This window comes from Sus scrofa, chromosome 8, assembly GCF_000003025.6.
Source record: "Sus scrofa isolate TJ Tabasco breed Duroc chromosome 8, Sscrofa11.1, whole genome shotgun sequence".
NCBI lineage: Eukaryota > Metazoa > Chordata > Mammalia > Artiodactyla > Suidae > Sus > Sus scrofa.
This window is the reverse complement of record NC_010450.4, coordinates 86,516,005-86,526,912: the sequence shown is the minus strand read 5'-3', so window position 1 is coordinate 86,526,912 and position 10,908 is coordinate 86,516,005. Positions and strand designations below refer to the sequence as shown.

The 10,908-nt window shown below is 42.6% G+C and overlaps 2 protein-coding genes across 2 annotated transcripts in view; both read right to left on the bottom strand.

Annotated features, from left to right (window-relative positions):
* UCP1 (uncoupling protein 1) lies at positions 751-4,885 on the bottom strand. The gene is given in 5 exon segments (XM_021100543.1): positions 751-910; positions 1,129-1,236; positions 3,755-4,092; positions 4,747-4,776; positions 4,779-4,885. Coding segments are annotated over 5 exon segments (723 nt in total). The 5' UTR covers positions 4,866-4,885.
* The window catches only part of TBC1D9 (TBC1 domain family member 9), a 115,438-nt gene continuing 113,260 nt past the window's right edge, over positions 8,731-10,908 (bottom strand). Inside the window, exon 21 of the mRNA XM_021101555.1 lies at positions 8,731-10,863. Within this exon, the coding sequence (XP_020957214.1) occupies positions 10,138-10,863 (726 nt within the window). The 3' untranslated portion in view covers positions 8,731-10,137. The remainder of the gene's footprint in view (positions 10,864-10,908) is intronic.

Sequence of the window (10,908 nt, the reverse complement as noted above, 5' to 3'; positions counted from 1 at the left end):
ACCATGATTTTAATGACAACAATGCCCAAATGACTGTATTATCTTAGATTAGAAGTTTTACAGATGCTGTAAAATATGGACTTTAACAATTAGAAATCTGTATGAATAATATTTAAGGTAAGTTTATGCCTTTTGAATCTAAAGACCTTTCCTTGCTACTTGGACAATTGTATAATTTAGGTGAATTTCAACTCTTGCATTAGATTTACATCCAAAATAACAAACTTTAAAAGGTATTAGCAATACTTTATTGAATATATTAACTGACAACTGGGTTGATAAATAAAAGGGAAATAGTATTTTCTTTGATAACTGTTCATTTAAAGTATTAGTAAAGTGCATTCCGCTCAGTTTTCCTTTTTCATCAGTTTGAATTAATAATTGAAACATGTTAAAGATCTTCATATTCAGCCATAAACTCCCTCCGCCATTAAATGGTTAATCAAATGTAGTAACTTATCTGGACCTTACATTGGCCTGGGTGTGTTACTGAATGTTCTTTCCCCTCCTTAAAACACTGAGAATAAAATCACAAGAAATATGTATTATTTCCTTTGAAAAAAAAATAGTCCATTGGGATGGAAATACTATAAAATTTGGTTGTGATTGTTGTACAACTATAAATGTAATAAAATTCATTGAGTAATTTAAAAAAATAGTCCAAACTCTCTACCAGAATTTCCTTATCTTTTTTTTTTTTTTTTTTTTTTTTAGGGTGAATAGGTTTGTTTGCTTTTTAAAATGATCTGGTTAGCACAGATTCCCACTGGTCTGTTCAATTCTTTCCCGGAGCCAATTATGCGCACAGTCCACAGTCTGCCGTGACTCCATCAACTCTTGTTTCAGCTGTTCAAAGCACACAAATGGGATGACGTTCCAGGATCCCAGTCACCAGAAGGAAGGTACAAATCTAGAAAAGCGCATGTCACCATTCTATCAGTTTGCTTGAAATTCTTAAAGCTATTATAGTTACAGGCAGTTTATGCTTCTCATTTTGCCGCTTTTCTCAAAAGCAGAGGCTTAAAAGTACAATTTTCCCTGTCTTTCCTTTCTCTGCCTAAGTTTCATCCAGATGCCCTATCCTGCTTCAAAACAACAAAACCCAGATGGTCATATCTATACGATTACAGTCCCGCCAAACCAAATTTTGTCTCCTCTTGCTTAATGGTCTTTTCCTCTTTTTTGAGGGGAGAGGAAATTTTGTTTTGCTTCGCTTTCTGAATGGGAAGTGGGAAACTTTAATAGTTGAAGAGAAGAAATAAGGAGAAAGCAAAGTGATGAGGAAGCAGACCATTTTCCAGCCTTAAGAAATTAGTGGCGTCTAGATCTTGGCAGTTCATGTCCTAGGAGAGATTTCAGGGATCTAATTGCATTTTGTTGATGTGGTTGCTCTTGTTATTTTTAAGAATTCTGCCAAGATATGCAGGTCAAATGACTGATTTTGAATGCCTGTCTGCAATAATGAGATATTCCAGGAGAAAAAGATGGCATCAGTTAAATCTAACTTGGATAGATATTTTAGAGATTTGGCCTATAAACATCACTCCTGAAGATTTGGGGGAAATCTCTTAATTTTTCTCTCCTGGTGTGTGTTGGGGTGTTTTAGTTGCGGTAAAACATGCATAACATCAAATTATCATTTTAGCCCTTTTAAGTGTATAAATCAGTAGCATTAAATATGTTCTCACTGTAAGCACTCCTCATTTCAGAACCTCTGGTCACCTAAATGGAATCTCTCTACTCATTAAAAAATAACTTGCCCCCCCACACCTCAGACCCTGGTAACCACCATTACTCTTTCGGCTTCTATGAATCTGACTTCTGTAGGTACTTCACATAAGTAGAGTCATACAATATTTGTCCTTCCACATCTGGCTCATTGTATTTAGCACGATGTTTTCAGGATTCATCCTCGTTGTAGCATGTATCCTCCAAAAGTTTTAAATATGAAAAAAAAATGAAATTGTTAAATGGCTATTGGTTGATAATTGATATATCTATTTTAAGCCAAATTTATAATCCATTTATTTTAATATGTTGTAAATGCAGATTATGGTGAATTACAACCTTTTATAATGTGTATGGTGCATCATGCTTATTTCATTAGGTTTGAGACATTGCCTTACAATTTTTAAAGATTGTAGAATTTTGTTATTTTACAATAGTGTAATCCTTGTTGAGTATATCCATAATTAGTTCATACTGTATTTTCTTAGGAAGGACCCAAGTGGACAAACTGCCCAAGTTTGGGACATCAAGTGGTGTCATACTACAATAGGCTACAAAGGGGACAAAAATAAGAAGTAAGAAGCTGAAGTGATTTTTCATTTGAAATTTTGAAAAAAATTAGCTCAGGTTACCAAAGATAGATATCATTTAATAAAACTACGATAGTCATAGAGCCTCATACTCATCCCTAAAATTAAATATAAGCTATGTATGGATCAATCACATTACTCATCAAGGACTCTCAGTCTCTCGAACTCTGTTTCCCAATCTGTATAAAACAGAGATAATAATATCCACCTCAGTCATTGTATGAGTTAAAAGAATATCAATACAGCACTTAACACAGTGTCTTGCAATAGGAAGTACAGCATTCTTTTCATCACTATGTAGTTGCATCCTTTCTCATCATGCTTGGCCAGGAGCTGAGCATTTACTAACAACCATCTTTTAAGTGGCAAGATCATATGATTATAATGCCCTTGCTTTTGGCCCACATTTGTAATCTTATTTTGATGCACTCATTCCATGCACCAATCCCCATTGCATTTTCCCGTCAAGTTCCTTGGGAGTGAGGCATGTTCTTTGTCTTTGCTTCTCACTGCCCATCTTCTCCTCTAACCTCTGCAATCCTCCACTACTCCGCTGAAGATGGTTCTGCCAAAGAAATGCATGGGCTTCTACTGTTAGGCACATTAATCAATCCTTTCCACGCTAGATCTCTCTGCTGTTTGGTTCTACTGATAGTTCCCCCTGTGACTCCCCAAAATCTAGCTCATATGTTTCTCCTAAGCTCTTGTGCAGACCGGACATTACCCGTTGACACATCCTAAACTGAATTTTTTTTTTTTTCTTTTTAGGGCCACACCCTTGGTATATGGAGTTTCCCAGGCTAGGGGTCAAATCAGAGCTTTAGCTGCTGACCTGCATCACAGCCACAGCAATGCCAGATCCTTAACCCACTGATTGAGGCCAGGGATTGAACCTGCGTCCTCATGGATACCCATCAGATCTGTGTCCACTGAGCCATGACACATGAGCTAGATTAGTCAGGTTCGTTGCTGCTGAACCACAATGGAAACTCCCTAAACTAATGTCCCCATTACAGCAGTTTCTCTATGCCCTCCTCCAGTGAATGATGGCTTTATCCAGAGACTTGGAAGTCATCTTACATTCCTACCTTTTCTTTACACCTCAGTTCCAGTTGTCCACCAAGTTCAGTCAATTACACTTCCAAAACCTTCCTGACTGACCACTCTTCTCCTTCATTACCGCCATTGCTTTGGCATACTTTCATCATTTCTTACTTCCTTACTTACTCCTTTCTTCTTCTTTTTGTATATATTTTTCATATTGCTGCCAAAGTGATCTTTTGAAAACAAATTGTTTACGTTATTCCCTTGCTTCTCATTTTTTTTCAATGACTTCCCATCACTTTAAGGATAAAATCCAAACTCCTTCTCATGGCCTGCAAGGTCTCTTGTGACCCCCCTTTCCTGCCTTTCTGGCTTCACCTCTTCCTCCTCACCAGCTTACCTGTCTGCCCTGCCCTGTGGGTTCAGACACTGATGTTTGTTGGCCAATTTGTTGTGAAGACCACTGCCCTGTGGGTAACCATTTCTTTGGACAGAGCTGGGCCCAGGACATGTCTATCTGCCCCTCCCAGGAATGCTCCTTGCTTACTTTCTCTCCCTGGATGGTATCATAGAGGCTGATCCTAAGAGAGGTGAAGTTTATTTGTCTCTGGAGGCCAGCAAGCAGCCCTCTGTAGAGCTTCATTGGCCCTTCTGTCTTTGCCAGAGTAGTGATTGTTCCCAGGACGTCTTTGTACCGAATGGTACCGGAGGACCGGCATTTGCCTTGGATCTGAAAATGAGAAAGGTACAGGTCAGAGGGCAGTGAAATTTGAGTAAAGGAGTCCTAGCTAGTGAGGAAAAAACAAAGACTGGCATCAAGCTGACCTCTATGGAGAAATCTTAAGCCTAGATTTTTTTCCCATTGTCTTCCTATTTTCGGTTCTTTTTCTTTTCTCAGCAACATTATCTGTCTATCCGTTATCTATCTATCTATCTAAAGGGGGGTGGTGGGGGGAATCATGCTACTATGCATACTTTGAATATTACCCCCACTCCACCCTACTGTACCCCTCAAACTCTCCAGAACGGTAGGGAGTACCTTGAAGAGATGTGCCTGTCCAGTCAGCGAAGCAAGATAAGGAGCCTGGATTATAAATTCCGGAGCCGCTGCTTTCCTTAGCTCCAAGATTACTTTAGTGCTGGCTATAGGCAATAGTCATGGTCAACCCACCTCCATGATCATTGTGGTTCTGCAGTTAATCCCTGAAAAGTTCCACTTTCCCACCCTAGGGTATCCATCCAGTGACAGGTCAAACTTTTTAAAGGTCAGGTGCTCTACCTAATTGAGAAAAGATTGTTAAACCAAAGTCAGAATCAAAGGGCGCACACACTAGGAGCTCCCTCTCTGCCCGAGACACCTACCCATCCCCATGGCCCTCGCTACCTGTAGCCGGACTTTGGCGGTGTCCAAAGTGCAAAGGTGATCACATCTGCCACGCAGGCCGCTGCTCCAGCTGAGAAGATCTTGACCGCTATGGTCGGGGGCACTTCAGGAACTGTCATCCTGACAGCGCGGAGCAAGGCACGGGCTGCAAGGGGAGCAGGGTCTCCAGCCCAGAAAGTGTAACTTCTCCCTGCTTCTCACTCCTGCTGGGCCTGGGAGCAAACCTGCCTCTCCGACTGCGGGATGGCGAGGGCGGCGGGCGGTGGGCTGCGGGCTCGGAGCCGGGTCAGCGGCGCCAGCCACTCCTCCCTCGCGCCCAGGCCCGCCACCCGGTGCCCCCTGCCCTCTGCCGGTGGCTTATATCGCAGCCGATCAGGAGCTGAGCCGCTCCAGGTTTCGCAAGACCCGAGGGTGGGACAGGCAGGGGTGTGCCCTGAGGCGCCAGGCCCCTCCCAACCTCCCCATCCTAGCTCCGCACCTGGGGAGCCGCCTTTCATCCCAAAATCCGAGGTTGTGCTCCGGGCGGCCTGAGCCCCGCCCTCGCCGCGGAGAGAAGGGCTCGAAGCTACAGTACTTCTGGCACTTTGAATTGTGTCTCCTGGGCTGGGAAATGGAGCCAGCTGGTAGGTGGAGGGGAGGTCCCCGAAACAAGTGCGACCTCGTGATCTTGGTAGAAGGTAGAAGGTCCTGCCCAGCCAGAGCTCTGCAAGGCAAGAGTGGGGCTCCCCTTATGCCTCTGACTCCCCAGGAGCCTTGCAAGCACCTTCTTAGCTTGGTTTCCCTTTCCTCTCCTTTTAACTTCTCATCCTCCTGTCTCTTTCTAAGCACCAAAGACAGACTCCAAAAAATCTCAGACAAAAATCAAGAACACTCTGAACTTCTAAAGTGTTTCATTTGAACAATTTTTGTAGGAAGATGTCAGATGAGATAATAGATATCCTGGAAAGCAAATCCAAAGTAAATTTCTAAAGGGCTATGTGAGATCTCACTCTCTCCTCTAAATTTCATGCTTAGGGAAGTTCAGTGGAAAGGACAATGGCAGGATGCTTGGCTCGAGGTGCAGCTCTTACCTTCTCTATGACCCTGGGCAAGCCCTCTGTATTCTTGTTTTTTTGTTTTTTTTTTTTTTTTTTTTTTTTTTTTTTTTGTTTTGCCTTTTCTAGGGCCCCTCTGGAGGCATATGGAGGTTCCCAGGCTAGGGGTCCAATCGGGGCTATAGCCACCAGCCTACGCCAGAGCCACAGCAATTCGGGATCTGAGCCTGTCTGCAACCTACACCACAGCTCACGCAACTCTGGATCCTTAACCCACTGAGCAAGACCAGGGATTGAACCTGCAACCTCATGGTTCTTAGATTCGTTAACCACTGCCACGACAGGAACTTGCTTTTACTTGTATTCTTGCTTTTACTTCTATCTGAGCAGGTGTAGTTCTAGAGCTATCTCAGGTGTGAACTGCTGCTAACTCACCTATAAAGATAAATGAAACCTGTGTGTTTGTTGTGGGAGGAGAAGCTTTTCCTACTTCCGCTCTTGTACAAAATGTATTTTGAATGTTCATTTATTCTTTTGGTCTAGGAGCAGGAAAAATAAGAATAATTGCTAAAGCCTTCCTAAGAATAAGTTGTGTGTACAGTAATGCTCCTTAATTGCAGAGGATGCATTCCAAGACCCCCATTGGAGGCCTGAAACCATGGATGGTACTGAACCCTACATATATACAAAGCTTTCCCCCCCATACTTACATATCTATGATAAAATTTAATTTATAAATAGGCACAGTAAGGGAATATCCAAATTACCAGCACCACTATTCTTGCAGTTTGAGGTCATTATTAAGTAAAATTGGGTTAATTGAGGATTAATTGAGCAGACGATTCTTGTCTGGGGTCACAGAGTGGGATGGCATGAGGTTTCATCACGCTACTCTGAAAGAAGTGCACTTTAAAACTTATAAATTGTTTATTTCTGGAATTTTCCTTTTCATATTTTCTGACTGTGGTGAACTATGAGTAACTGAAATAGCAGAAGGTGAAATTGCAGGTAAGGGGGGCTCCTGTACTGTGCAAGAAGCCAGCCGTAAGGTTTCCAACAGGGGTCAGGCTGGAGGGATGCAGAGGAAGACGGGGCGTGGACTGTGGACAAAGCGAGAGGAGATGGAGAGACTGTAGATTTTGTCCTCTGCAAACATCTGTTGAAATAAAGAGCACTTGAAGCAAGTAAGTGGCATACAGCAGGGCCAAGATGTTGGGGGAAGCAGGGAGAATGTACGGGAGTGTGTTCTTTTGGCCTGACCGGGAAATTGGATGATAGGGAACGAGAGAAGTAAGGTAAGAATTTGTTAAGAGATGATCCCGTAGAAGCTAAATGAAGCCAGTTGAGAGCAGCCCCTGAAAAATGAGGATAAAGAGGCTGACTGATTTGAGACTGTGAGAAGACTGACAGCATGAGCTCTGAGATATTAGCACTTGGCTCGCTATGGTCAGTTCAGAGACTTCTCCCTGGAAAGTATTGGTTTATCCAGTGGTGACTGAGAACCTGAGGGGTGCTAGGCACAAGGTCAACACTAAAGGTCCAGAAGAGGCAGAAGTCAAAGTCTCCTGTGGCGGGAGACGTCCCAGGAGTTCAAGATTCTGACAATGGTTCTGGATTCCAAGGACCAGGCTTCCTCACCCCTTCTGGGAGGGTCTGGGAAGTAGAAGAAAGTTTGCCTTAGGTTAGAGGGAACAGTAGGGGAGAGGGTAGTGTCCTCAAAGAGTCAGATGTCTGCTCTTCTGGCACAAAGAAGTAAAGAGGTGAAGAACAGGTGAATGGGAGCAAGGGCAGCTGGACTTTTAGGACATAGCTAAGGGGTGGCAGCAAGTTCCTATTGTACTAAATTCCTATTTTCCTCTTAAAATTGAGAAGAACAGGCTGCAGTCAATCAGGAATCTCTGAACAGAACATCTTTGTATTAAATAAAAATGACAATGCTGTGCATTTGAAAAACATTCCACACGTTCCCTTAATTCTCTCATTAACTACCAGTAGGAAATATCATGTGCAATTATGTAGATAAATGTGCACATGACAGAAGAGACAACTCATAAATGAAATACATCCTCTAAAATAGGGGGATATATTTACTATCACTAATTAAAAAAATGTACTTCTTTCAACTTTTAAATTAATACCTTTCTCTGCCAAAATTATAACATTTACAGGTAGGTTTTAAAATTTACTATTATAAATATCAATAAATTGACTGTTGTAACTATAAGTTATACATATATAAAATATGATAATTATGATAACAGCACAATATGAATGATGGTATTATACATTTGCATGATTCCACGGGAAAACAATTTGACACTTTGCCCTGAGCCAAGAAAATGTCCATATCCTTTGCTCCAAAGGTAATACCTCTGGGTCTCTACCCTAAAATCATTAGCCAAAATAAGGAAAAGTCCTATGTAGAATGATACTTAATACAGTTTAATGTTTATGACAGCAAATTAGAGGCAGTACCCGCCTCAGTTGGGATCTTGCTCTCCGTGTTTGGGTTTATCTGAAGAGCTGGGCATGTTAGTGTCCAGAGGTGTCTACTTGTGTGTACTGGTATCCACGTGGGGAAAGAGGCTGCCCTTGGAGGTTCCCAGGCTAGAGGTCCAGTTGGAGCTACAGCTGCAGGCCTACACCACAGCCACAACAGCGCAGGATCCGAAACTTGTCTGAGACCTACACTACAGCTCACGGCAATGCCAGATCCTTAACCCACTGAGCAAGGCCAAGGATCAAACCTGCAACCTCACGGTTCCTAGTCGGATTCGTTTCTGCTGCGCCACAACGGGAACTCCCATACTGTATTTCTTATCTCAAAATACTTGCCTATAAAAATTTGTTTCCTTAGTGTGGTTGCCTAACATAATTTCTCTTGCAAAGCTGTCAAAAGAATAATGTTATTGCCTTAGGCAGGAATTCAAGCACCAAGATAAAGTCCACATCTGGGTATCTGATGGATTTTATTGGTTCACATTTATCCTATTTGAGGTTAACACTATTTCATTGGACAGTTTAAAAAATCATTCTGTAAACAAAATAAAAAACAGCAGCAAGAGCTAAAATAAAGACACAATGAATACTAAAATAAAGGAATGCATTGGAAGGAAATATTCTGAATAAACCAAGAAAATGTGACCGTGATTATGAATTAAACAAGAAGAAAAAACTTCCGACATCTGTAAAAGACAAAACTATAATAGTAATTAAAAAAGGAAGCAAGAATACAAAGTGCAGGTGCGATAGTTTTCATTTCCAAGTCCTTTCAGGAAATAGAGCATACTATTCTCATATAAAGTGACAAGTTCAGCTTTATAAACATTCCGTTAGTTATCTTGCAGGTTTTTTTTTTTTTTCCTTTTCAGTTTACATTATCTCTACATTGATTTAACTGGAAACATGGTCATATATGATACATGGTACAATTTCCTGAACCTATGGAGAGTATGGACATGGCAAAGTTTATTGTTTTATTTTTTGCTTTATTTGCAATGAGTAACAATAAGCTGAAAATCCAGTATGAGAAGCATCAATACTTTTACTTTTCCCCCACTGCACCCCCCCAAAATCCTGAGCCTTCTTGTCAATTTTGTTGCCACTTTCAGATTCTCTATAACAAAGGACAGTTCATTTCTCCTGAATTTTTGGCCAGGTGACTTAAATAATCAGTTTTTTTAATGCAAAATTGGCCTGGTATTTGTCTGGATTGATAAATACAGGTGTTATTCTGGCATCATGTAAAAGTCACTGACACTTTCATAACTGCTTAGAACCTCAAGTGGGAACATCTGTTGAATATGATTTTTTGATAGAGGATATTTATGAAATAGATTTCAAATCTTAAAAAATAATCTGTAATGCTCCCTAAAAGTGGTACAGGATTCACCCCAGCTGACAATGCCTATTTCATTTAAGAACATTCTGTGTTTGTGGCATTCCGCTTTCCTTACAGCTCTAATTTTATCTAAAAAGCCCAAATACACAATGGCTGCTGCCTTACTCAGCGTTAAACAGCACTATGTATTTTTTTTAAACCATGTATACAGCTCAACAGTGAGATTAAGAAGTTATAATACACACATATCACGGACAGATTCATCTTTTTTTGGAATTCACTGAATAAACTATATTCTGGTAAATCCCGTCCCCCCAACAAGAGTATTGTATACTGTACCTACATCGAGGTGTTTAAATATTTCTCCAACAGTTTTCATTGTATTATATCATGAAAACACTAGGCTTCAAGCCGGGTACTAATAAATATTTAATTTAAAAGGAAGAAAGAAACCCCAACACAGAACATAAAAAAAGACCCTCCCCCCCGACCCCCATCGTCCTGGTCCTCAGGGATTCAGCCCGACACAGCTGAGATCTCGTAGTCACTGGCTGAGGTGAGAGGCTTGCCCATCAGCCGGATGTTTTTTGCACTCGTGATCCTGGCCATCATGCACACGGGCTTATCAAAGTACTTCACCAGGGCTGGCTCAGTGAGAAGGGAAGCCAGAAACTGCTCAAAGGTGATGGCCCAGTCCCGGTCCAGGCTGGTGCTCCGGGGCAGCGCGGCTGTGCCCTGGCCGCTGCGCACCAGGACTGTGTCCTCACCAATGTCCTCGCAGTGTAGCTTGTCCTCCTCATGGGAGCCGGCACTCAGCACCGAGTACGAGGACATGGAGCTGTCATCCTTGGTGTCGTCGTCAGAGATGAGCATGGAGGAGCAGGCCCCGTTGTCCCGGGGCGAAGAGTCCTCCAGCTTGATGTCCTCCATCTGTCCCCCCAGGGAGTGTTCCTCACCATCCCCCGCCAAGCTGGCTGGGAGGGGCTCCACAGACTCCGACCCGTAAGGCTGGCCTGGCCCTTTCTTGGGGAAGAGCATGCCAGCAGGGATGCCCTGGGTGCAGGACGGCCCGCTGCCCCCGCTACCACCCTCCTTGGTAGGCTGACCGGCGAAGAGCTTGCCCACCTCCCCGATCTCCAGCAGGAGGCTGGTCACTGCTGCCGTGGCGTGGTACAGCTCCTGCTCGTTGGGGTCCTCGCTGAACATGTTATACATCGTCTTACACAGCTCGATAAACTGCCCCTGAAGAGTGATGGGGAGACACAAAACGGATCACCTCACAGGGAG